Here is a 27,561-nt window from a genome sequence, read left to right as displayed (position 1 = left end):
TCTTCTCATGCTAAACTTCTCATCTGTTTATTTCACACACACAGTCGGTAAGGCGCGTGCATGAAATGTACATTGTGTTACACTGACCAGCGTTCTCCCAGCCTTCCCTGTGGTTTGGTGGCACACGGGGCACACATGGCACACACACACGGCACACGGGGCACACATGGAACACACACAAGGCACACGGGGCAGCCGTCTGCTCCAGACAGACTGAAGTGACAAGCGAATGGGGTTGCAGAAACACAGACTCACGGAACAGTTTGGGTTGGAAGTGACCTTCAAAGACCATCTGGTCCGACCCCCTGCCATGAGCAGGGACATGGTTCACCAGACCAGGTTGCTCCAAGCCCCATCCAGCCTGGCCTTGACACTTCCAAGGATGAGGCATCCACAGCCTCTCTGGGCAACCTCTCAGAAGCACCAGCTCCTGGGAGCCGCAGGTCCATCATCACCAGAGGCTGAGTGCCAGGCGGCAAACCGCTGCTGTCTCTCCCGGCTGGCAGCAGCAGCAGCAGCTGGGAAAAGCTCCGGGTTTCTGGCTTGAGAGGCGGGAAGGAGGCAGAGCTGCCCGTTTTCCATCGTGCCGTTGACATCGGAGGGACATGGCGTGACCTTAGCCCTGCGCAGCGCTCCGTGCAGCTGGTGGCCTCGGCTCTGGGCTCCCTCATAGTCACAGAAGGGAAAAACCCCGAAACCCCGCGGAAAGCCCCGCTCCCCGCTTAAAAGCCGGAGGGGGAGCGGGCGGCGGCGGGGCGGCTCTCGGAGCCCTCCCGGCGCGCTGCGCTGCCGCAGCAGGGGGCGCAACCGGCGGGTGGGCCCGGCCGCGGCTGCCCCGGCGATACGCCCCCCGCGCCCCCTCCCCGCCCCGCGCCGCCACCTGCGCTGCCCCGGCCGGCGGCACCGCCCCGGAGCGGCTGGGGCCGGGCGGGGCCCCCGGGCCGCCCTTAAAGCCCGGTCGCCCCCGGCATCCTCCTTCCTTCCCCGAGCGCCTCGCCGGGATCGCGCCGGCAGCATGGGTAGGTGCGGTGGGCAGGGAGGGCGGGGTGCCCCCGGCCGGGCCGGGCACCGGGGGGACCCTCGGGCCGCCTCCCCCTGAGCCGGTGGGCTGGGCTGTGAGCAGCCGGCGGAGAGCTGGTGGCATGGCCGAGGGGTCCCGGCTCCCCGGGGCTGGCTCTGCTGCTCGGTGCCGGGTCTGAGTGACAGCGGGTGCCTTCGGCTCCCCGGGCCGCCCCCCCCGCCGCTGCCCCAGCCCGGTGCCTGCGGGGCCGCTCACCCCCCGGCAGCGCCGCGGCCAAGCCTGCGGGAACCTGCCCCGGCGCCCCGGTGAGAGCCGAGCTGTTGCCTTGGCCTCGGCGGCCCCTCCGGGCTGAACCCCTCGCTGGTAAGGCGGATCTTGAACTTTTAAGGGATGTGGAAATTGGAAATCCTAGCACAACTCGAATGTGGTGTTTCTCACGGCTATTAAATAACGCTTTTTCACAAGAGTGTTTACCTAGGGTTGACCTAATTAGTGTTTTTTAAATATATAGAAACACATCTGGAAGATTCACATAAGGGCAGAGCCAGTTTAGCTAGCTAATCCCAAAGATTAGTTTGTGTCTAAACTGGAATACAGAGTAGCAAAGGCACGAATGATGCTTCTCTGGGGAGTAGCTCTCCATTGCCCTTTGCTGGACCCTTGGTCCTGCAGTGTCTGAGCACGTTGGCGTGCCTCTCCTAGAAAGCAATTCCTGAGCTGAGGAAACCTTGTCTTGTGTAGGGGAGGAACCTGAGGTATCAAAGCCCCCCTCAGAAAGTACCATTGCATCTTCACCAGGACATCTGTGCTCTGGGGACAGGCAACTGTAGTTATGAGCAGGCAAAGCTTGGCAGCGCTGCTGCCCAGAGAGGCACCAGGGTCTCACTGCCTTGGGCAGCTAGCCGGGAAAATGGTGATGGTGCTGGGAAGGGAGAAGCCCCATGCAGCTGGAACTACTCATGTAATGTCAGTTTTGCTGCTTTATATTTGCTTTGACTGTTTTGCACCAGTGTCTTTCTGGAAGAGCGAGGTGTGAAGCAGGGACTCCTGGTGGTGTTTGTCCTGATGGCAGCAGCATCCTTGTGCAGGTGCTGTGAGGCAGCTCCAAGGAGCAGAGGCAAGAGGCTTGGGTTGTGCCAGAGTCAGTCAGCCGGCAGGAGAACAGACTCCCTCTGCAGCCAAGAACATCCTAGGTGACAGCATGGTCGCGTACAGATTTAGCCTGGCCACAGACATGAAGTATTTCAACCAGGCAAAGTTGCGGTGATGGCTGCAGGGAGCAAGGCAATGCGCTCCCATCTTGTGACGTGGACCATGAGCGACAAGAGCTACAGCATCTCCGTGACTGCAGGGAACCGTACTGGTGGGAGCTGTGGGAGAAGGGGTCAGAGCCATAAGCCTGCTCCCCACCTTTCCTGCAAGTGTGGAAGGATGCAGTGACCCACCAATAAATAACTATGTAGATTTAGTGTTCAAGCCAAGAACTGAGTAGCTGCTGTCTTTACATTGCTCAAAAATACTTGGTATCTTAAGGGAATACAAAGTGTATAATTTTTTGGAGCTTTATTTTGAAAAATGCAAAGCTCTTCTGTATTTTGTGGTGAAAATGATCAGTTCTGCAGGTCGTTCTTTGTGGGGAGAGAATGAGAAGTACCGAGGGTTGCCCAAAAGAGGGACTGCTCCAACATGCCACTAGCAAACCCCAGATTCGTGACTGAAATTGCTGCAAAATGCTGGGTGTGCTGTGCTTTTATAGGTCTAACTCCAGAGCTGCCTGACAGTGAAGTCCCTCAGTCAGTCAGTTCAGGTGCCTGTGTTGAAATGTTGGTTTTAATGCCACAGGGAGTTTCCTGACTGTCCCTGTAAAAGGAGTGTAGAGGCATAAAGTCAAAATGGCTGAGAAGTAAGTCTCTCTCTTAAACACTGAAGTCAGTCAATGTTGTCTGAGGAAAAAAAGCCTCCGTGACGTCTTCTGTATAGGGTTTCTTGCAAAAGTGACGTCTTCTGTATAGGGTTTCTTGCAGAGGTGACACTTTTATCCTCTGGAAAGGAAAACCCAACCAGCTACAAGTTCCTTGATTTTTTTTTTTTTATTATTATTTTTTTTCCTCAAGACTTGGCTAACAGGCAGGCATAAGCTGTTCAAACTGATGTTCCCTGTATGTGTTATGAAAAACTAGCAGTATGATGCACATGTGCTGGAAAGGCCAACCAGTGGAAATACACTATCTTCACAACAAGTCCTTGAGTATCACTAATGCCTTGGAATCCTTCAGAATATCTGCTCACGAGTGGTGTAAGGAACATGACTAATAGCTTTAATGGCTCTGATATCTGCCTGTACCCTGAAGTGTTAGCACTTTCTGGATGTTACTTGTTTTCTAAGAAAAATGTATTCTTGAATTACCTGTAGAATACTACTCTCTGCTGTGAAAACAGTTGTCCATGGCATTGAAGGAAAGAATCAGATAAATTTTTAAAATTTTTAAGAGTGACTTTATTTAGTATCGTGTCAAGCACTATAGTGTTGCTGTCAGCTGTTTTCATCTGTTGTGAACTATGGACTAAATAATGATCTTGTCTATAAGAAAAATGTTTGCCATCTATTATGGGCACACTTCATTTGCAAGCACGGATTTCAAAGTTCACATCATGTACTTGGTCTTATCTTAATGATAATGAACTCGCTCATGTGGTTTTGTAGGAAATGCTGACATCCACTATGTGGGCACAGGGCCTTTATCTGACACGGTGCAAGCTCAGCCTTTGAGCCTGTCCCCTGAGCCAAGCAAGCCCTGCAGGACACTGCCTGGAGGGCTGCCAGGGGTAGCGAACCTGCCGGGAGCAGCTGGAAGTGACTTCAGGGCTGCAAGCAGCTGTCTACTCTTGCTGACCTCAGCGGGACCCCTCCTGTGCTTCAAGGCTTTCCTGGGTCAATCTCCAGGTTGTGAGACTGGCTGCTAATGTGGATCACTCCGTCAGGCCATGTATTCGGCCCTCTTTAAGTCTGAGCTATGGCAAGTTTGTCCCTTTTCAGGACTTGGCATCCACCCCTGGCAGGGCATCCCGAGTCTGTTCCTTACTCTTGACTTGCCATTAAGATGACAACCCTGAGAGTGAGTAGAAACAGGATTTGCCTTCTGTGGGGGGTAGGGGTGGGCTGCCACCGCCTTGAACGATGTGTGGTGAGCAGTCATAGTAGGATGGGTTTCTTTGTCCCAACAGTTCTTTTTTGTTTTTTCCCTGGCACTGTATGCATAGCCTGAAAAACAATGCTATCGAGTGAAGCTTTTCCTAATAACCTTCTTGTACCATGAAAAGTCCCCCTTTAACAAACTGAAGACTTACTCATCCTGAACAATACTATGTTTGTGTTTCATCATTTGTTTTGAGTTGAACTTTTCCCATGTCTTCCAGTGGCTTTAAAAGAATGTTACTTAGTAGTTTCCATTAACTTGTGTGTTGTTTTTTTTTTTCCCCTCCACAGCTGCAAAAAGTAAGAGTAAGGGCATATCGGTAAGTATTGTTTTCTCTTATAAAAAGTTGTTATACTGACTCTCCTTGGGTTATGTTGTTTGGGTAACTTTAGCAGTGTGCAAAAAAAAATGTTCTATAAACATACGTTAAAAGTAGAAAATAATGAGTTGTTGGCCAACACATAAAGCAGCCTGGTAGCTTATTAAATCCCAGCTAAGCGTTAGTGTGCTCACCACCCTGCTGAAATGTCTGAAGAACCTTTGCTGGCTGAGCAGACATCATTGGGAGGAGACGTGTCCCTGGAGCCCACTCTGTGTGTGGCTGGGTTGTCATCATCCACCAGCTCTCCCTTAGGACTCTTACATTTTGGTGTTAGTTCTTCCTCTCGAATCTTTGAACCATTAATGACGCCTGCCTCAGCAACCCTATCTCTGCCTTTGCTTTTCTTATCGCACAAGGTTTTACCCCACAGACTTTCACCACAGCTTTCCCACAGATTAGCGGCTTCCTCAGCAGCCAAAGTCAAAGCTGTACAGCGGGGTGGTGGCATCCCCAGGGCAGGGGAAGGTTACAGAGAGTGTTAGAAAATGTGACCTCCAGGTTACCTCTTCAGTGGCAGATCCAGTGCTTCCTGGCCAATGGGGATCACAACAGAAAATGTTGAAGTAAATGTGTGTGTGCTTGTGTATAACACAATAGAGGTTTAAGAGGACAGTATAGTGCAAAACAAGAACAATATAAGTCATATATTATCAAGGCATAACTGCTTATTCTCTTCTTGCTTTTGTAGCATCTTGGACAAAACAAAGGAGGGTCTTTATCTTGGCAAAGGCCCTGTAGCTTCTCCTGCATGCCCCTGTTCCTGTTCAGCCAGCTCTCCACCAGCTCAAAAACCCACCAGTGGCTGCTGTGCTGGCATGTGAGTGCAGGATGGCTCTGCCGGGCACATAAGCACTAGCAGCTTAAAACAGATCCACAGCCTCGGTGGAAGCTGGTTGCCTCCCCACATCAGCACGTAACACGTTCTTAAACAATGAGCTGTTGGGTGGTGTGGTGGCCGAACACTAGGGAGGGTTGTGAGAATCCCAAGAACATCAAAAAGCTTTTAGTAGAGGTTTTGTGAAGTTCTGGTGGGGATGGGTACCACCACCCCCTGGGCCAGGACTGCCCTGTCCCTTTTTTCTCTGTAGGCAGGCCACAGGCAGGGAAGGGTTTGTTCTGCTTCGGACGGGGATGTTCTCTCCTCCCCAGCTGGGTTACACCCAGTTACACTGGCAGAAACCAGTCATGCAGTGTGGGTTACTGCACTGGGGCCTAACCTGACAACTGCTGAGATCAAAACCATTGGAGTGTATCAAAGGGATGCTGAGCCAAGCCTTCATGGTGTGGTTCTCTATCCATCTCCTTGGGAGCAGGAACATTTACAGGGCTGGGTAGCATTCTTCCATACGAACACCAGTCCAGCAAAAGCTGCAGCCAAGTTGGGGCTAGTCTTTGAGAGCTCCTGGTATCTTCACCTGAGGGAAATGGGCACCTTCAAGTGAATTTTATCTAAGGATGGTCTTCCTTTGGAGACACTTAATTCTGGCCATGGAGGATGTGATAAATTGAGTGACATGTTTTTATTAAGGCCTCAGATTCTGGTTGCTCTGAAGCTAGGTGAGTCCCACCTGGCACTTGCCCCGGCTGAAGTCGGGCTCTGTCAGTGAAGCCTGCTTATCAAACCACGGGCGAGGTGTGCACTGTATACTTGCTTCAGCTGGTACCAAAGATCAGGGCTGTTCAGGCTGCTTGGACATACTCATGATTAAGTCAGCAATACTCTCACCACTCTCTTATTTTCGTTTCTCTTGCAGTATTAACAAAAAGCATGTTGTAGCACACAAGTCTCACAGTGTTGTGTTGTTCATTGAGGCTTTGCTGGAGATGCAGGCTCTCCAACTTAATCATGTCAGGATGTCAGGCAGGATTTTCCCACATAAGGCTTCTTTCCTTTTGATCTGCAAAGTTAACTTTTTTTTTTCCTCCTGTCTCACTTGGAATACAGATGGATTTAATTCCTAAGGCTTCACAACATGAAGACAAACAATGCTATTTATCTTTTTCTTGTCCATACTTAAGTTTCATAACTGTTTTACCCCTGGGATGTTCTAAGGCTTATTAAAAGTCTGATTTTGCAACTTGCAGGACCAAACCCATAAAAAGAGGTAAAAAGAAAAGTTAATGTTCAACTTGCATTCTTAGTAGTTTTAATAGAAATGATCCCATGTATTCATTCAGTAAGAAAAGCAGGCAATCAGAGGTTAAATTCCCAATTCTGCTGTTCATGCCGGATTTGTACCTGATGGGTGCTTTTATTCCCTGTGTCTCCGTGGCAAGAGGCACATCACAAGCTGCATGATGGTGCCTGTGGAGATGCCTATTGCAGTAGGTGAAGGCTCAGTAAATCTGGCCATGCCATTTTAGGTTAGGAGTGAAGTCAGTTCTATCAGCAAGTCTGAAGAAATGAAGGATTCTTCATATAGCAGAATATTTGTAAGGATGGGGAGCTTTCCCAAGATATTTAACTAAAATATTTAAAGGTTTATTTATGTGAACTGGAGCCATTTAAAAATAGCCCCGGGCTTCTAACTGGTGTGCTGTGGGGGTTTAGCATAGTGAGGTTTTTTTGTTAGGTCTGGGTTTTGAGTTTTTTAAAAAACATTGGCTTTTGACTTTATTTTTTTCGTACCAGTCAAGATTGCTCTAAGGATTAGATGCTGAAGACTTCAAATGTTCATGGTGCAATGCTTGAAGGTCAAATATAGTATTGTTAAAGATCTTTTGCAACAGGCAGATAAGTGCGTGGAGCTCTGGGGACCAAGAGGGGAAAGTAAGAATTGCCTCTTGGTTCAGGTAAATCAGTGTCATTCCACAGAAGCCCATGCAGCCTCCTAACCCCTGGGTACCTACCTGCCCCCACGGAGTCTGCACTGAGCTTCCTCAAGCTTGCGGGTCGCAGTGAGCAATGTTAGTCTGTTGCACAGCTCTGAGCTCACACTGTATGTCTCTTGTCTCCAGCCAAGCTGCTTTGGCTACCCCTTGAGCATCTTCTTCATCATCATCAATGAGTTCTGTGAGAGGTTCTCCTACTATGGCATGCGAGGTATGTGCTGTGTCCTGCGTCTCCGCATGTGGATTACTGCTTACCCAGCCCTGACTTTGGTTTGTAACCTGTTCTTTTTGTTGTTCTTCCTACAGCGGTGCTAGTTCTGTATTTCAAATATTTCCTGCAATGGGATGACAACTTGTCTACAGCCATCTACCACACGTTTGTCGCTCTGTGCTACTTGACACCGATCCTTGGAGCGCTCATTGCGGACTCTTGGCTGGGGAAGTTTAAGTGAGTCCTTCCTCTGAAGACAACCCAAAATCAGGAAAGCTCACCTGAGATCAGTGTTACTTAAACCATCACCTCAAGCAGCAGCTCAGAACAACAGCTTCAGAGCTGGTGCTGGCTACTCCAGGATTGTTTGTGGGTGGGGTTTTGTTTTGGTTCCCCCCCCCCCCTCTCAAAATCTTGAGGTTTTAATTGATTTAGCTCAGACCTGAAACTGCCCTATGAGTTAACAAATGCTACGGTTCTCTAATTGGTTAAGGGTAGTAGCTTGCTTTCCAAGTATGGTGCATGTTTTTCCTCGCATCTGGGCAAAATGTAAGCTACACTGAGGGAAGTGTTTACCATGTTGTGAAAATAGATACTGGAGGTTATAATTACATTGGACTGCCTCTTTACCTGTTGCAGGTGGTCAATGAAATAGTGAAATGCTGTGTCATCTGGTATTAACTGGGACTTAGAATATGTTCTAAAGTATTCCATGATTGACTTGACAGCTCTGTAGGAGTTCTTAATGAGTTGCAACTCTTTCTCTCAGGGATGAATTCTGGGTTTTTACCTGTGCACTAGGTGCTTGGAGAAGTACCACTGAATGAAGGGCTTTGAAATGTAACCAAATTATTTCCAACAGCCTGGTCTTCTACTGTGTTGGCAGCCTCTGGGAGCCCAGGGCTGCAACCACTTTCAGGTGTGCTCTGGGGGAGCTGGTCTGATCAGTGCAGATCTACTCATTGCAAGTAGCTGGATATCTGGCAGACTGTAGCCTAAATACATTGCATAGTCACTTGTTTAGATGGTATGCTCTTTTTTTTTTTTTTAAATATCTATTTTGGCTTTTACCCGGTTTATAAAGATAAAGCCCTGCTGACCTTGTATTCCCTTCCCTCTTGAACTTGTGTACACCAGTGCCACAAGCCCTTGGCCACCAGGCCCTTAACAGGAGCTCAGTAGGATGGCTCAGGGCTTGAAACTGGAACTCTAAGCTTGACAAGAAAAAAATGCTTTTGGAAAAGCTCTAAGATAGAGCAAGGTTCCATGAGGAAGGCTTAAATAGTATTTAATTTTAAAAAAAATCTATGATGACAAGAGGAGGAGGTTACCCAAGCACTGTTAAGGACTTTATGGGGGAGACTCAAATCTTCTACAGCCCATGTAATTTGCGTAGTGTCTGCCAAGGAACATGCTGGGACCTGCTCATGTTAGGTGTGAGGTTCTTGAGGAAAACAGTACAGAAATCACCTTTTTCTTAATTGGGTACTATCTGTGCAGTGCCAACGATGTAAGTGGTGTCTTCCCAGCATGCTTATGAGCCTCACAGCTAAAAACCAGAGGCTTCTTTCCTGCTCAGCTCGGGTTTAACTTCAATTGGAAACTTTCTCCCAAGTTGTCAAGTAACTCTATGGAATCGCTATTAAGAAAGAATTTCTAATTTTTCTACTAAATAGCAAATTCACTGTTGCCTCATGTTGTGTGGGTTTTTACCCTACTACAGGGAAGAGCATTTTTCAGTCAGAGAAACCTTGTTCTAAAGTCAAAAACTGGTCAATGGAGAGTGGTGCTTCCTCTGTCCCTCTGGTATCAGGGTGCTCCAAGCTTGCTATACGGATCTCTTGCTTTTATCCAACAGATTCTGATTGTCCTAGGTCCTTGAGCCTTGCCCTTCATTGTCATGGGCCACACTAGGTTTGGAACTTCTGCTGCTGCAAACTTAGAGTTTTAAATAATTTCACATCGCTGCACCCCACTTCTGCTTTTCCTCCAGACTGGAGATCTGGGTCTGTGCCTGTGGAATGGAGCCTCAGCCAAGGGAGAGGATGAACGTGGATTAAATTACAGTCATGTACTCTAAGCTCCAACAAAGCTAGAATGGAGTATATTCTTACATAAAGAGGAGTGGACCATAAAGGCATGGGGGTGGGGAGTGATAATACTTCCTGGGCACCTCCTGGCAGAGGAAAGCCTTCAGTCTGTCCTTTTTGGTGCTTCTCTGATCTGAGTTTCAAGATATCAGGATGTTGGTATGCTCACAGCTGTGTGTGGGGTAATACAGTTGTTCACAACAGTACTTTGGGGAGTTCCCATGCCTAAAGCAGATATTTTGGGTTTTGTTTTTTTTTTTACTCCTTGCAGGTAAAATATAAAAACAAAGGATGTTTAAACAGTATTAAAATCAGTGTAAACTGCATACTTTGCTGTTGTACAGCAGTTCATTTGAACTTCACCATATATGGAATATGATAATTACATTCTTGAGTTGGTTATTAAAAAGGCAACCACTGAAGATTTTTAAATATCTCATGGTGTGGTGATATCTACATTTCTCATCTTGCCTTGCTTAATTAAACAAAGCTTGCTAAAATAATAATAAAATAGTACAGAAATACTGTGACAGAGGTATGGGGACAGTAGCTTGTGATAAGTTGAGTCTATCTTGTCATCTGTTAATTATGCTTCTTTACTAAGCATCTTTGAATGAACAAAAAGTCAGCATTATCTGTGTCTGTATGCATGTGTGTAATGGTGTGAATATATCTAAAAATTTATCTTCTGTCTTTACCAGGACAATTGTCTCCCTGTCTATTGTCTATACAATTGGGCAAGCAGTCATGTCTGTGAGCTCTATAAATGACCTGACCGATCACAACTGGGATGGCTTTCCCGATAATGTATCGTTGCACATGTGAGTTGCCTTGTACATGAGTTTTTTCCAGGTTGATAAAGGGTGGGACAGCTTAAGCCTTAAATTTGCACTACTTGAATTTCAACTGTCTCGCAATCAGTCTCCTATGTACATTCTAAGTAAGAAAGCAAAGTGACTTTCTTCTATTTCTCTTTTGTACTTTGTTCCAGTGCTCTGTCCATGATTGGCTTAATCCTCATTGCACTTGGTACTGGTGGGATCAAACCTTGTGTGTCAGCATTTGGTGGAGATCAGTTTGAGGATGATCAGGTAACAATGTCTTTCAGACTATCAATCATACAGAGACCCTTACTAATGCTTAACTATTCTGACACTCTAATAATACACATATTTAGACATGTGCATTACTGCAGCGTTTCCTGAGTAGCTGAAGAAAGAGCTTAGATAACTATTTGTCTTGAACTGTGCAAACAGAGCTGCTGATTGCTCAATCCAGGCTGATCAATGTGGTTCTGGCTAATCCTTCCTAAACATCTTTTTGCTTTTGTGTGTTTTTGTTTTTTTTTTTTCCCCTCTCCTGCAGGAAAAACAAAGAACTAGATTCTTCTCTATCTTTTATTTGTCCATTAATGCTGGCAGTCTCCTATCTACTATAATCACCCCAATTCTCAGAGGTAAGGCCACACCTTTTGTTTCTAAAGCAGGTAGGCATCAGTAAAGGACGAGTGCTGGATTACAGTACAGTTAGGTTTAAATGAATGGTCTGTTCTTTGACACCTTGTGGAGTTATCTGGCAGATGATCTTTAAAGTCTCTGTGTATGTCATTCAACTTCTCAGCCATGAGGTACTGTCAAAAAACAAGCCAGTTCAAGATCTGAATTGTCTTTAGCATCAGAAGTACTAGATCTGAAGAGACATGCTGAAGCCATCAACTTCTATGCCTAATGCATAATTCCATGGAGGTACCAGTGTGGCACCTCTTCCAATGCCTTCAAAACCATCTCACAACAGAGATGTGCTATTTGATGGGAATGGAAGGTGGGGAGAGCCCTCTGCTCTGGAAGTGGAGACTATTCTAAAGTGTGCTCATGCAAAGTACAGAAGCATCTATGCACATGAGAAGATGTTTACCCATGTGACAAAATAAATTATGTTCTCTGTGTGACAAAGTAAAATGTTCTCCTTTAAAGATATGAAAAAGTTATAAGTAGAAGATAAAAAAAGTAATAGTGTGATTCTAAACAATTCATTGATCCATATGTGTATGGATTTTCATGGCAAGCTTACGCAGACTGTGCAATATGGATGTGCTTGGCAGGAGTTTGAGGAAAGCTGTTTTTCTCAAAAGAAAGAAAACAGCATGTGAGTTCTGGAATAACCCTAAAGCACTGGGCTGAAATTCTGGCCTTTGGGTTTCTTGACTGGAACAGACTGTGTAAAGGCATTTTTAGATGTTTGCTTAATGCAAATTCTATCCTTTCCCAAGCTGGAAGAAGATGTGCATAAGGCACAATGGACAGTTTACTTCCATGCTGATACAGGGTAAGAACTGTCTTGGAAAAACAGACAAATTCAGCTGAGGAAAGTGATACCATTATGTCCTATAAAGGTTTAACCCAAAGGCTGACACGAATAAAGACAGACATTAACTAGCAGCAAACTAATTTTATTTTTTTTCAAATCAAGCTCTAATCCTCCTGAGGATTAGAGGATGTTAGAGGAAGTATGGTGAAAAAGGTAATAATTCTGTTCTTCTTTTGCCTTTCCCCGTTAGTAGCTATGTCCACGCTCTGAGCACCATTCCAGGGTGTATGCATGAAGTCTATAAAGTCAAATCACTGACTACTGCCAGGGCAGGGCATGTGTGGTGTTTAAGAATTATTTTTTTTTTTTCAGCAAGCTACATTTACTATGCTACTCAATCTTTGTTTATGGACTTGTCCTAGAACCCTAGTAATCTAGTTCCTTTCTCACCAAGAACGTGCATTTGATGTGCATTCCAGTAGCATTCTTCACTTCTTAGTGTAAAACTAAATGTAAATCTCCTACGAGGAGAGGCTGAAGGAGCTGGGACTCTTCAGCCTGGAGAAGAGAGGGCTCGGGGGGATCTCGTCAATGTACATAAATACCTGCAGGGAGGGTGCAAAGAGGACGGAGCCAGGCTCTGCCCAGTGGTGCCCAGTGACAGGACCAGAGGCAATGGGCCCAAACTGAAACACGGGAGGTTCCCTCTGAACATCAGGAAACACTTCATCACAGTGAAGGTGATCAAGCACTGGCACAGGTTGCCCAGGGTGTGGTAGAGTCTCCATCCTCAGAGATGGTTCTGGGCAAACACCTGTTGGTGGTCCTGCTTGAGCAGAAGGGTTGGATCAGGTGACCTCTAGAGGTCCCTTTCCACCTTAACTGTTATGTGATATTTTTGAGATATATAATTCCCCTTTCCAATAATAAAAGGTAAGTTGGATACTGATCATCCACTCTGTCCACAATGTCAGCAGAGACGTTGGGGTTTTTTTTCCCCCACTCTCTGAGTTAACAATGAATATGGAGAGCAGAAACCCCATGTAAAATACTGGCAGCGCTGACTGGGACTCTTATCCAATTCTGTTTCATGCTTCAGCTCAAGAGTGTGGCATTCACAGCAAACAGCGATGTTACCCACTAGCTTTTGGTGTTCCTGCTGCCCTCATGGCTATCTCCTTGGGTAAGTGGAACTGTTTTCATCTTGCTGCTTCAGTTATAGACATGATTAAACGATAATGATCTCAGAATAATGAAAGTGGTAGAAATCTCCAGCTATCAAACTCTAACAATGCCTGATTGTTTCCACAGTTCTTGATTTGAACTTTTTTCTTAGGTGGGGTGGATTAATCTGAAGTATTCACTTCTGCAGGGGAGGCTGATGTATTGGGACAGACAGATTGGGGCTGGGGAGAGGCACAAGTATACCGTTAAATTCTGCACATTATGTAACTTAATGTCTATATTTCTTGGACTATTGAGTTGTATAGACAAGGTCTTTTGGATGTAGTGAGAACCCAGAGAAAATGGGGGTTTTGGAAACTATCTGTAGTCCAGGGTAGCAAACAGTATAAGGTAACTGTCCCTGCACTGCAGAAACACCATACGGGTGTGTCAGTGTTTCTCAAACACCTGCATCTTCACTAGCTGCACTGTGGGTCACTCCCTGAGCCTTGCTGCTGCAGTACAAAGGCCAAGAAGCCAGGGGGTGTCAGTATGTACCACAGCATCCCTCGTGGTCCTGGTCCTTCACCACCCAGGGTGGACCTGCAGCTACCAGTGACCCCATCGTGCCTGTGCACCCAACCCAGGGCAGATGGCAGCTGCGGGGGTTTGCCAGTGTCCCACCCTGTATGCAGGAGGGTGATGCCTGGGAACGTGCCTGGGTGTGGGAGCTGAGGACATCTCGGTGAGTCCTGCAGTTCAGGCAGAGCCTCGCATGTCCCTGCATGGTGTGAGCTGCACCAGCCTGGGCTCCTGAAGAGGAGCCTGCAAAGCTTTTCTAACCTGGTACAGCAAGGCCAGGGACAAGGTCCTAAGTGGTCTATGTTTTGACCATTCCTCAATTAAGCTAATGTTCCACTGAAGACTTACCCTAAGAATTTCCAGATTTAGTCCTTTGTCTTAAATAAAAGCAACCTGCTGATATTAATTTGATTTATTTTACTGTATGACGCCAGGCCAATAGGCAATTTCCCTGCTCCTTAGGAAGCTTATTCCCACCTGATGCGACTCCTTGACTGTTACAGTTTCCATACCAAATTATTTGCCCCTATTTTCCATGAATACTGAGTTGCTTTTGGTTTCTGTTTGCATATTGTAGTTGTGTTCATAACTGGAAGTAGAATGTACAAGAAAGTTCAACCTCAAGGAAATATAATGATTCAAGTTTCCAAATGCATTGGAGTAAGTATTACTTGTATTCCCAAAAACCTTGGCAGCAATTTTTAAAACTGTTCAGTGAACTTGCCTACATCGGAAATGTCTTACAATACAAGGGAAGCCTCTAAAGCTTTTTTACTTTTTTTCTAAGGCTTCTTATACCTCCAGATTTAGGCTGCTTTTTTATTTATCTACATCTTGGGTTTTAGATTAATTTATATGCAAAGGAAACAAAGCAAGGTATCAGTGATATGTAAGACCTTATTCCAGCTTCTGGGGATCATTCTTTCCTCATAATGGGGAGGTCAGGGGGGTGACATGTCAGTGCAAGCCTGCAAGGAAGGGAGCTCAGTCTGTATGGCCAGCACTGCACGTCCCAACTTTGCAGTGCCTCAGCTTTGAGATCAGGGATTTTGTCATTTGTGGTTGACTTCGTTCTCCATGCAGATCTGCCAGCTTGTTATAGCCCAGACCACTGCTTGTCCTGTAAGCACTGCCACAACCACAGCTCTGGATGAGACTTTGGCTGTTGCTCAGAGTGCTGCTGCCCCTAAGGCCCGGCTCAGCCTTGCATGTTACTCCATGCAGAAAGTCTTAGCAGTTCTTCAGGACTGTATCTGTGTATGTTCAGTCAAGGTATGAGGAATATTTACAAGATGCAGCTTCTCATAGTGACACGTACCGTTCAGCTCTGAAAACCTGTGCATATGAGATTCTTCTGTTTGTTGTGGTACGTAAATCTGAAGTAGGTGCGTCTTCAAGTTCCTAACAGCAACCCACATTGAGAGCAGCTACTCCGAGCTCTCTGGTTCACCTAACCCCAGGAGCACACTCCACTGGATACGCAGTGTGAGGCCTTAAATGCAATTCCCTTAGATGTTTAGAGCAGTTTAAGAGAAGCCAGTCACCTTTAGCACCCTCTCAGTGCTACAAACAGGAGTGTCATCTTTAATGACAAAACAGCTTATAGCACTTACAAATATTTGTAGTGCCATTAAACAAAATTCCGTCTCCTCTCAGTTTGCCATCAAAAACAGGTTTCGGCATCGCAGCAAGGAGTTCCCCAAGAGAGAGCACTGGCTAGACTGGGCGAGTGAGAAGTATGATGTAAGTACTGTGTGAGTGCTCCTCTGCTGTGACATCCCCTGATCCCCAGCCTCTCTGTCGGCTCTGATTCACTGCCTCAAGTGCTGGGCAAATAGTTTTGGGCCTCGATCATCCACAAGCTAATGGTCTGGCCAAACCTCAGTGGGCCTGGCAGGTCACCACCCCAGCGCCTGAAGGAGAAAGCAGAGCTGTGTGAGTTGGTGCTCTGTGTGATCATAGGCTGTCCAGGGACATTCAAGGGAGGTGAAGAAAAGACTAGGTCCCTTGTTGAACAAATACAAACACCTATTAGTTTTTGAGTTGGTAAACTAGCAAGCGCTATCCTTGTCAAATTTTTTTCTGTCAGGAGAATATACTGGGAAAAATGGACATAGTGTTGACTGTCATGGTTAATGCACAGGACCGTAACACTTGTCCTGGGATCAAACTGCAGAATTATGCTTAGGAATTTCAGCTTAAGTGGATGAACACTGTGCTGTATCCTCCCAGCCTCAGCACAAACTCCTTACTATGACTCTCAAAATCTTCTGTCCCACAGTCCCTGATCACATCCCTAGCCTCCTACACACCCTGCCCTTTTGTCAAAGGCAGCACAAACCTTAGCATGCCCCCTTTGTTTTTCCTCTTGCCTATATGCATTTTTCATGTGTGCAAAGCATTCCTCAGGTACCTGTTGTTCAAACACCTCCTTCCTAGAAAAATAACGCAACGCTAAGTGCTAGATCTCATGCTGCCATCGGTATACATGCCAAGAGGCACAGGGGTCTCTGGTATCAGTGTCGCCTTTAACCAGTAGCCCTTCCCACACCCATAGCAGACCTTGTGCTTATTAACAGAAATCACCAGAAGTAACTGCAAGAAAAAGTTTGGAATGTGGGTAAACATCACATGATATGTCTCTACTGCAAACTGTAGTCTGCAACTGTCTCTTTTTTTTTTTTTTTTAACCAATTATTCCTCTTGTGTAATTCTTTGCTGCAGAAACGACTGATTGCTCAGATCAAGCTGGTGTTGAAGGTGCTTTTCCTTTATATTCCTCTCCCTATGTTCTGGGCGCTTTTTGACCAACAGGTAAAGTAGAAATTGGTGTGGTGATTAGAGCTGTACTATGTCACTTTACATACTCTGAGGTCACCAGACATAAGGTGTCTATAAGAGGGTGGAAAACAACTCTTTGCATATTCTTTGATCTGGTTGTAATGCAAAGGGATAGCTACAGAGTCATGTTAGTACAGGATGTTCTGTAGCCAGGGGAAAAGGGGAAACAGTTTATCTGGACGTACCCAGGACTGACTGAGTGGCTGAGGCCTCTTCAAATCTTTTATCAACCACGACTCAGAGGATAAAACAGTAATTTTAAAAGTATTCTTAATGCTTCTTCTGCTGTCATCTGTGAGATGAAATGTAGGGTCCTAGTGTAAATGCTGTGGAGAACAAGGGCTGAAATTACCGGAGTGCCAGTTTGCTTAACCACTCAAACATGTTACAAACACCTCGCACCTTAAAGCAGAAGTATAAGCCTGTGATTCTCATTCACTTGGTGGACTGGCTGCTCAGGACTCTTGAAAGCAGGATTTCATAGTGAAGTACTGGAGTATGACTTCAGGAGGGTGTCTCGGAGAACCAGGGGCTTGGAAGCATTATCCAAGGCAGGATACTGTAGGAAGTTTGATCCAGGTTGCCTAGATCGTGCTGCTTAAGACTAGTACGAGTGAGCAGTAGCTATCAGCATGACCTGTTAAAACCAGGCAACCTTGCTATGAAATTCAGCACTAAATACTCATTACATGAGTGATAACACATATCTTGGGCAGTACATCGCTGGTGGCTAAAGGTAAAAGATGCAGCGATGCACGTTCCTGTCTCACCCTGGGCTCAGGCTGGTCAGCCCTGCTTGACCAGGCTCTGGGCATGTTTTCTGGGCAGAAGGCTCAAGGCAGGTCCAGCCCTGGCTTGGCTGCGAGCTGCTGGGCTGTGGGAAGGAAGGATGGATGAGTCTGTGGTGTGGGGCACTCGGGCTCCGGCAGGCGGCACAAAGGCGCTTGGGTGGCTTCTGTGCACAGCACACGGCAGTGCTCTGCATGGGATGTCCCTGGCATCTCTCCAGCTAATCTCTGCATCTAAATTATTTTCCACTCTATTTCACAAAACTAGTAAATAAAGTGAAATGGGCCACAAGGATCACCTAGTTCAAATGTTTACATTGCAGGGTAAGAATACTCCTGTAGCAAGCTGGCTGTATTTTTATTGTACTGGGTATTTTTCCCCAACAATTTACTTATAGAAACAATTAAAGAGGTACTTTGGAAGATTGATTTACTGTGACATTTAACTTTCTCTTCTTTTGTTAAGGGGTCAAGATGGACACTGCAAGCCACAACAATGGATGGGGATTTTGTAGGTTACTTTTCATTGTTTTTTTTCTTTATTAAGATTTACTGTTCAGATTGGGTTTATTTGTTGTCATAATACTGAAATCTGTTTATTTTTTCTTCACCAGGGATTTATGAAGGTTCAGCCAGACCAAATGCAGGTACAGTAATCTGTCTGCCTATTCTAAGTACTTCCTAAATAGTATATATATTAAATTGCCCTTCATTTAAAAAAAAAAGAAAAGACTTTAGAAAAATACTTCTTTTTTTCTCTTCTTACGTTCATCTTCAACAGACTGTGAATCCCATCCTGATTATTGTAATGGTCCCAGTTGTAGATGCTGTGGTTTATCCTTTAATCAAGAAATGCAAGATCAATTTTACGTAAGTTGATGTACTTGCCTGACTTCAGCAGAGCCTCATTTTAGTGGTTTCTTTAAACTGCTCTTCCAGCCATAATGTAACAAAAGCAAGCATTCAGCTAAGAAGAAAATAGTAATGCATTTAATGGGGCTAATATTTTAAAGAAATAGGTGAGAACCTATTTGTAAAGTAACAATATTTTCCAGTTATGGGCAAAATCTTTTGATTGCAGAAGAAATGCTGTTTATTGTTTTCCACTTCCACCAAGTCTGCTCCCTCTCCCTCCCAAAGTATACCAAGTAGAAATACGATATAAATCCTCAGTGTTAAGCTGAGACACATACTACCTGAGACAAGATATGTTTCCTCTTCAGTCCCAGTGAGGAGTCTGGCTTGCTGGGTACTTCTAGGTGTAGCTTCAGAGGGGATTTGCACATTATTTTAACCGTTGATAATGAAGCAGCTAGTGGTTGCAAGTTGGAGAGGGAGAAGTTCTTAAAACAGTTTTTATAGGGCTAAGATGCAATGCTGTTTTTCCATCTACTTATGAAAAATTGAGGGCATGTGCTGTGCTGGAAACAGTCATTCATTTGTGGACACTATATCTGACCAACGATGCCATAAATAAAATATCTACCTTAAACTTACCTTTACAGTGTAGCTGAATGTCAGTAGATGTCCCCTAATTCAACACATTTCCCTGCCTCTTTATTCAATATTATTTTGATTTGAACATAGCAATACAGACACAAGATGATTACCCCCTTTTAAAAAAGGCATAACTTCTAGTCTCGTTGTTGTTTTAAAGCTAACAACCATACTGAATTGCTGTGGGGTTTTTTCTACCTGCAGATCAGACTTTTTCTGCAGAAACCTAATATGTTCGGTCAATGTTTAAGCCCAGCAGATGCCAAGTAACAGGTTATTACGGTGCTGCAGGAAAGACGTATTTCCCGGTAGTATAACTATGAATGTAAAGGTACCCAGCTTAGCAGAACGATTTCTGTAACAACATCAGCCCTTCAAATGGTGTTAATGTGCTAGTTGTGGCCACTTGAGTTTCCCACTGTGGAAAGGAAACAACTAACAGCTGAACCTCTTGAATTAATATTCGTTTCAACACTCACGTACATGTTTTGTTGTTGTACTAGGCCCCTGAGGAAGATCACTGTCGGTATGTTCCTTGCATCTTTGGCTTTTGTTGCTGCAGCCCTTGTGCAAGTGGAAATAGATGTAAGTTCAGCCACATGCAAGTATTTCCCATTATTATTTAGTTGTTAATACAGAACAAACTGTGTTTAAGAGGAAAATAAGCCAAGATTCCTAAATATGAAACCAAGCATAGGAGTACAGAAGTGAAAGGAGGGAAACCTGAAGTATATTGCAATAGTGTGATCAGCATAATTTAACTAGTTATGAACACAATCCTGCAAAACATCTCATCTGCGATTGACATCAATCACATGTTAAAAGGCAAACTCGGGTCTCTAAACTGAGATTAAAAGCTGGAAACCATATCTCTGATCTCTTCTGATGTTTAAACTGGAGGTGAAGTGTGACATCGCAGCATCGGCAGAGACAATACCTGCCTAAGGCAGGATTCATCACATCTAACTCTCCTTGCCCCAAAGGGAGGTGTCATGCCTGAACCAGATAAAGGTTTCTCCTGTAGCTGGACTGTCAGTCACATCTCTGGGAGGTGATCCGTACCATCCCAAGATCTGAAGAGCTATCTAGTGGTGCTTGCATGCCTTCATGGTGCATGAAGACAAGATGTTCCACTCTTAAATAGCTTTAGTTAGGAATGAGGAATTCTGTCCTTCATGCCTGGGTCCAGCAGTGAAACAAACTTTATGCTCTCAACTCTGCCACTTGAAGTTGTCAGTAAAGGGTCTGGCCTTCAGCTGGTATAGACTCATTCAGGCTGTCTTCCTGCATGCCGTGTTCAGAGGGGCAGAGCTGTGCGTGCACATATACTAGCATTGAGCAGAAGTTTCATCAAGGCTGGTAACTTCCCAGACTGTTGCCCAAAAATCTCCTGCAGAAAGGTAAAGACGGGCCTGGTTTTGTTGTATGATGTACCTAAAGAGACTGAAGCAGACAAAAGTATAGGAAGTGAGGAAAGCAGATGCAGCTTTGCAGCTCTTGATGCTCTACGAGAACAGAAGCCATTTGTTGTTAGATCTAGTGGGAAGTGGAGTTCAGTTTTTCTGGGCTATCACACAAGGCGGTGCCTATATATGCTTCTGTCCAGTTCAGCTGCAGCAGTGCTGGGGAGCAATGAGTCAGAATGGGGTACCAAACTTCCCAGTTTGGAACCCAGGCAGCCATAGGATGCGGGAAAAGCCCGTTTCTTGCTACCAAGGCCACTTCGCAGTTCGGCAGCATGCTGCAGGACATGATCAAAGAGGAACCATGCCTGGCTGTGAAGTAACAAACACCAGTATTGAAGTCGCATCCCTCATACAATCACAGATCATCAGGAAAACGCTAATCTTTATCATGAGATAATTAAGATCACAGCAAATGTAGTACTTTTTCCATGTGACTTAAGATAGGGCACTGATTTTTTTTTTTCTGTCCTACAGAAAACTCTTCCAGTTTTCCCTGCCGCTGGGCAATCTCAAATCAAAATAGTAAATCTAGGTACTGATGGTGCAACAGTTGAGTTTGGACATCTTCAGAATGTCACTGTAAAGCCTATGGAGTCAGTAAGTAAGGGGACATGGGGAATAGCAAGTTAAACAAATTTAACAGAGTAAGTAAAGATAGTTCTTAACAAACTGATTATTTTCTAGTTTTCCTCTATTAGTTTTAAAGACTTTTTTTTTTGTGTTGTGGAATGAATGATTACTGAAAACACAGTGAACGAAGAAATGGTAATTATTTCAATCTTCTAAGTATACTAGTTTGGTGAGTTTTTTTTTTTAAGAAACTTAATAGTTAGTTTGAACTAATTGAAAACTTCACTCTCTCTAAAAAGGTGTCATTTCTTAACAGCAAGAACACTCCTTATTTCAATAGAAGTCCATTCAGCTCTAGTAAGCCACTGCTCTTACTGTGAGTGATCACTTGAACAGGGAGCTTTTTCTGTGGCTACATCGCATACACTAAGCTTCAGATTTTTCTGTCAAAGAATCTTTTCAGATTCTACTACAGCACAACTTTGATAGCCCTATTGACAGGAAAATGTAGTGCAGCTGATGGACATTTTTAATAATGGATATTAGGAGGTGTGTTCTCTGATAGCCTGCAGTCCTGTTTCCATGTGAGGCAAACCTGGAGGAGGATGGAACAGGGTTTCTCCTCTGAAATGGGAACTGAGCTGTGAGGAGAAGATAAGGGCACTCAAATTGTATGCTGATGTGGTATTGATATAACCATGGTGCATACCTGAAAATGAAGGGTGTAAAATGCTCCACTCACTACTATAGACATCTTAAAATGCATTTCATAATCCAAAATATCTGGATTATAATACTATAAAACAAAAGGGTTATTTTAGTGTTTTAAGAACTTTTTAATTAATGTTTGAAGTATTTTTTGCAGATGAAATGTATTTAGAATATTTAAAACACATCCCAGTAACAGTCACTCCTATTATGCTGAAACCATAAAGATGCAGCTTACGCTTGCCTCTCTGAGGCGATATTGCTATGTGGAAAATGCTGCATCTTAACTTATGCTAGTACTGCTTCTGTAGCTAAACAGAATGTTACTTGGTGGTAAGTCTAGTTTATCTGGAGCAAGAAATACACAGGAAAATATAACAGCTGTTCCATAATGCTTGTGGGAAGCTCATGTTACTTGGAAGCTTGTGTAACAAAATAAATTATTAAAAAATAATGATCACATGAAACTGGTGCTTTGTGTAGAAAACCTAACAAAAAATGAAAGTGAGGAGATGCTTGTGTTCTCTGGCACTTCAGAAGTAACACGTGTAAACTTCTGACCACCCCCGCCCTGAGTCCATAATACTCCATCAAAGATGCAGACAAATATGCAGTTGCATAGAAATTCATAGCAATTTGTTTGTCTTTGTAGACGGGCTACATAACTTTTGAGACTTCTCAGTTGCAATCACTAAGAGTAATTTCTGGAAATAAAACTAAAGATGAAGTTCTCAACTTGCCAGGGGAAAACCGTCACACTCTTGGAGTTAAAAAGACTGCAACTGATATTGTTACTCGATTGGTAAGTCTGATTAATTCCCAAGATATACATTAATATCTTGACAGCTGTCTACATGGGGGGTGTGTGAAGCTGAGAGAACAAGCTCTGGGTAGCTGTTCCCTTTTTCTTTTCTGTCTCTCCCTGTCTCTGCTGTACCAGTGAGACTGGTGAACTGTAGAGAGCAGCAGAGCAGGGCAGGATGGTGTGGAATTACCAATTTAGTGTTTAGCTTGACAGTTACCCTTTAAACAAGACTTAAATGTGTGGTTGTACAGTGTCTTCTAGTAGACATTTATCCTAGCAGGATCCTAAAAGGGAACGTCTGCAGTCTCTCTCGCCCTGAAGCCTCTATTAATTCTCATGCTACGTAATAGTGCATTTAAGCTGTTCGCTGACGCCAACAAAGTATCTTGATAATGGTCTCTTCTTCCAGCTGTTCGACAATGTCGTATCAAAACCGGAAGAAGGAAATAATCTCATCAGGTAGAGTTTGTTTTATTCCTAAATTTTGGCAGTAGTGTGACTGTCTTTTCAATCTGCCTCTTAGGTGGACTCTTCTTGCTTAACATAGTTTTCTATACTGTAGGAGCTCTGCACTTTCTGGACACTTCACTTGATGTTTAGGGGGTGTAGGAATTTCTAGGGCACAATTAATCTAAACCATCTCACGCATACTTTGGGTATAATTAGCTAGAATTGGAAGTGTATGTTTCACTGTTGTCTAGACTTTTTTTTTCGTAGACGACAAACACAGATTGTATATCTATATATCCTTTTTAATCTTGAGTAAAAAGTATCCTACTACTTCTCTGCTTTTCTTCATCTCCCATTTGCAGATGCATTTGTTGCTGGTTGTAGTAGAGGCTTGCTTTTAACAGTCTCCTAAGCAGGCAGTGGGCTGACATGAGTCTAGCTTGCTTTTTGCATTAGCCCCACTTTAAGAAATCTAGAGTTCTTTCAAAAATGAAAGGGGAAGACCTGATCCTTATTATGCTGCCAGTATATAATTAAAAGCAAAACCTGTATTCTTTGACTTACGAGTATTTTGTTTAGCATTTCATCACCCTTGCATTTTAAAGGTTAATAAACAATTTTCCTGATACTGTTAATGTCACTATGGGTGACACTTCTTTTGGAGCACTGATGACCTTTTCTGCCAGTAATTACACACTCTTTCCAGGAGGAAGGTAAGCATTTTCCTTACCCTAATTTAACCACTAAAGAGACACTTTTCCTTGGGAAAAGGACATAGAACTCTTACTTTATATAATACACACAGTTGTCTATACCTGTGGTCTAAACTGTGTTTTTTCTTTCAGAGATGACAACATTACGGTTATTACAAATTCAGCCAAATGTTCAGTTACTTCAAAGGCATTTGGATTTGGCAGTGCCTATACAATTGTACTTAATGAGGTAAGTTGCCAGTGCTGTTGGATGGACAATACAGAATTACTTTTTCATGCCAATATTTTCTTCCTAATTAGAATAACATCTGTAGAATTATCCCTCTTGACCTTAATTGTACACATGATAGAATTTTGGTATATTTAACAGAACATGAAACCATTGTTAACTATAAAAATAATGATGGGTATGATAACATAATGCAAGAATTCATGTTAACTACTAATAGCCTTAAATCTCTAGCCCTGTTAGACACTAAGGATTTGCATGAAGTCTGCGGTCAAATTACTACTTTAACTAGTTATGCAATGCCTCATACACAGTATTTCTTATTTACCCAGAACTTTGTGCATATATGATTATAGAGGTGATATAAACTGCTTAGAGTGCCTTTAGTGTACAGACTCCTTATCATTGTTCCTAATGCACTATTTTAATTTCTAGTGTATTGGAGACACTCTTAATTTAGTGTATTCTGAAGATATCCCACCCAATACAGTTCATATGGCTTGGCAGATCCCTCAGTATTTTATTCTTACGTGTGCAGAAGTAGTCTTCTCTGTCACTGGGCTGGAGTTTTCCTACGCACAGGTAGGTCTTGCTCTTCAGAGCTCTCATTTGTGTTAAGAATCCTGGTACAAATGAAGATCTGTGATCTATTGTTTAAGTGGTGGCTCTGTATTGCTGCTTTGCCTGAACAATTATGCCCTTCAGAGCTCCCTAGCAGGACTATAGGCTGATGCAAGTTGGCCTTGTTTCACTAGCATTCGGTGTTCTCCATGAGGTTATCCTGAATTACATCATTTGAAGACTTGAACCCCTAGGCCTGCAATCTCCTTCTCACATGTGACTTTCCATTGAAAATAAGTGGAACTGTACCGCTGCTGTAAAACGGAACTGGAGAGCCCTCAAATATAAAGGGAACAAGTACTGATACCTTATCTCCACACCAGTTTCCTCCACACAGTCTTTAGCAGCAGTTTAATTATACGCTTCTCATTCGTTTGTCTTCCAACGCCAATATGTTATTAGCTGTGTGTATTTCTTCCCTTAATTCTGAGCCTATAAACTACAGTGACAGGAATGTTGTAAGATGTGTTTTGCTAGACTATGATGCACTCAACTTCTTCATTTAATGTGTACCTTGTGTTACTGACATGCAAAACGTGCCTGTTAGTTACTCTAGTGTGTACGAAGTAAAAGCTGTTACAGCTGGTACTGGTCATCTCTTGTTCCTCAAAGCCTTCTCCAGGCCTTCTCAGTTCTCTAGCAATTTTTAATTAAAACCAAACAAAACCACCAACAACAACCGACCAAGAAATCATCCTCCCACCCCGTGAGAACCAATGCTTGTTATAATGCAAAGAATGCAGTGAACATCAGAAAAGAAGTGATAGCAATATCTGACTGAAACTTGAGTGTCTTACTTCTATAGGCTCCTTCTAATATGAAGGCAGTGCTGCAGGCAGGATGGCTGCTGACAGTGGCTGTCGGTAACATCATCGTTCTTATCGTGGCTGGAGCATCCAAACTCAGTGAGCAGGTACGCACACAAGCGATCAGCATGCTGTTGTATTACACTGTGAGAAAGCAGCTCTAATCCTGGGGGACAGGTCATGGCTGATAATCCACAACAACTTTTGAACATCAGCATTAATGCTGGATTTGCACTTATAACTGGAACATAGGAAGTCAGTTTTGGCTACAAGTGTACCAGTCAGCTGTAGAACTACTGCATGACTGAATAATCTTACTGGAGTATGTAATGGAGTTATAAATCTTCATAACCTATCTGGATTAAAACCAGTGTTGAAGGCTGTGACAACAGGGTTCTCCTGGAGCCTCTTCTAAAGTTTCTGTTGGTCTTTGTCCCCAGCAGGTGTATGAATGTGTACACACACAGGCAAAAACTTAAACTTTAATAAACCTTTGAGGAAGTATTTTTTACCTCCCTTATCTGTTGTTTGCCATTCTTAACTCAGGGTCCTTTGATTGCAAAAATCAATTTCTAGCATCTTTACAATAACTTCTCATAGTGTGGAAAGGCTGCAGACTTCTGGGCTGAAACTCTAGACTAATGAGATTTAAAACCTACCAAAATTCTGTTCACTGCTAATGAACCTTCACCTGTGTAACTCAGCCTTCCCTTTTGATGCTGTTGGTTTCAAAGCTTATTCTTTAGGGCATAAAAGCTTTGGTTCTCCTGGCAAAGAGCAGTTGGATGGATGCTCTTAGGCTACTAGTGGCACTCCCTAATGAATCAAAATGGTATCTGAGAGAGGGAAGAGCCTGGCTTTGCAAATGGTCTGGCAGTCCTGCTTTCAGCTAAATTAACCAGAAAGAGCATGAAACAAAGCTGTTGAGACTTTTCAGGTGGAGTAGGCAGCACTCTGAAGCTGGAGTTCCTGGTCTTGATTTCTGCCCAGATTTGTGGTCAGTAGAATTTTTTTATTTTTTTTTTTACTGCTGACCTAAGTGAAAGCAGGATCACTGCCAGCCTGGTTTAAAGTGAGATTACCTGACCAAAAGGAGGGGCTGAGTTTCCTTTTCAGTCTTTCGGTCCATTTGCATGCCTCCAGGAAAAGGGTATTGTAGAACTCTACAGCATTTATAGAACTTTTGTCTCTTTAATGAAGACAGAAGTGCTGAAAAGGCCTCGATTCTGAGTTGCTTAAATATGTATTATATACACCTAATACTTAATCCTTTAAGTCATATGACACTTGTTATGTATGCTCAGTTTCACATTTTGGATTAACTTCATTTCTTGCAAACAGTAAAATAGTGTAACTCTTTTGAGGAATGAATACTGATGGATAACTTAAACTTTTTTTTTTTACAGTGGGCAGAGTATGTACTATTTGCTGCCTTGCTGTTGGCAGTTTGTATCATTTTTGCTGTCATGGCTTATTTTTACACCTATACTGATCCAAATGAGATTGAAGCACAACTTGATGAGGAAGAAAAGGAACAAGTCAAAAAGGACGAATATGTCTATGAAACCCAAGCTGAGGCTGTCTCTCAGATGTAAGAGGTGTATTCAAAGAGTAAATTATGGAATTCCATTAACTATCCCTGCACTAAGAGGAATCGGGGTATCAGTAACACCTCTGGATAATATATCTCGTGGGAGAAGTTAAGAAAAACTGTTTAACTTAAAATGCAGCCTCTCTTAGGAAGCAAAAGGAAAAGGTTAGTCTCTCGTCTCCTGAACATGGTCTCCTGAAGAAACTCCAGCAGAATTTGCACTTTTAATGTACCTCAGGCTTAAATACCAGAGCATTAAAATACTGAGATTGCACTACTGGACCCTGTGAAAAGATGTATTTTTATACTGCATTTCAATTTTATATCATGAAAGAAACAAGTATTGCCAAGAAATACTAATCACAAGCCAAGCTGTCTGCTTAACCCCTTTAACCTCACTGTTACTTGAAAGCAGCAGGTCACATGTGCCTTAAATTCTTTTGTACTTCTTTATGGATAATGGGAACAAAGCTCTGGCATGGCTCGGGTTAAAATGCTGTCTATGTCCAAATTACTGCCATGTGGAACACGTGTTGTAATATAATGCTTTATGTGCCTGTTAACTACCCATTTAACTCCTGTGATGTTTTTAAATTAAATATATTAATGAGGTCTCCACTCAGGTAAACAGACAATGGCAAATGATGTTCAGAACAGCAATAAAAATTGTGTTGTACCAAAATAATAGAA

The 27,561-nt window shown here is 43.6% G+C and overlaps 1 protein-coding gene across 1 annotated transcript; it reads left to right on the top strand.

The window, feature by feature from the left end:
• The first annotated feature begins 895 nt into the window (after positions 1-895).
• Positions 896-27,561, top strand: SLC15A1 (solute carrier family 15 member 1). Its single transcript, XM_056329591.1, has 23 exons — positions 896-1,019; positions 4,509-4,537; positions 7,559-7,643; positions 7,739-7,880; positions 10,435-10,554; positions 10,725-10,824; positions 11,099-11,189; positions 13,140-13,223; positions 14,364-14,446; positions 15,443-15,529; positions 16,511-16,600; positions 17,882-17,926; positions 18,030-18,062; positions 18,197-18,285; positions 19,416-19,497; positions 20,853-20,975; positions 22,309-22,458; positions 22,871-22,920; positions 23,517-23,624; positions 23,757-23,853; positions 24,289-24,435; positions 25,280-25,387; positions 26,687-27,561. Exons 1-23 carry the CDS (start codon positions 1,016-1,018, stop codon positions 26,873-26,875), a joined length of 2,136 nt encoding a protein of 711 aa, XP_056185566.1. The 5' UTR covers positions 896-1,015; the 3' UTR covers positions 26,876-27,561.

Source organism: Falco biarmicus, chromosome 2, assembly GCF_023638135.1.
Source record: "Falco biarmicus isolate bFalBia1 chromosome 2, bFalBia1.pri, whole genome shotgun sequence".
Classification (NCBI taxonomy): Eukaryota; Metazoa; Chordata; class Aves; order Falconiformes; family Falconidae; genus Falco; species Falco biarmicus.
The sequence above is the reverse complement of the archived record's forward strand: the minus strand, read 5'-3'. Positions and strand labels throughout refer to the sequence as shown.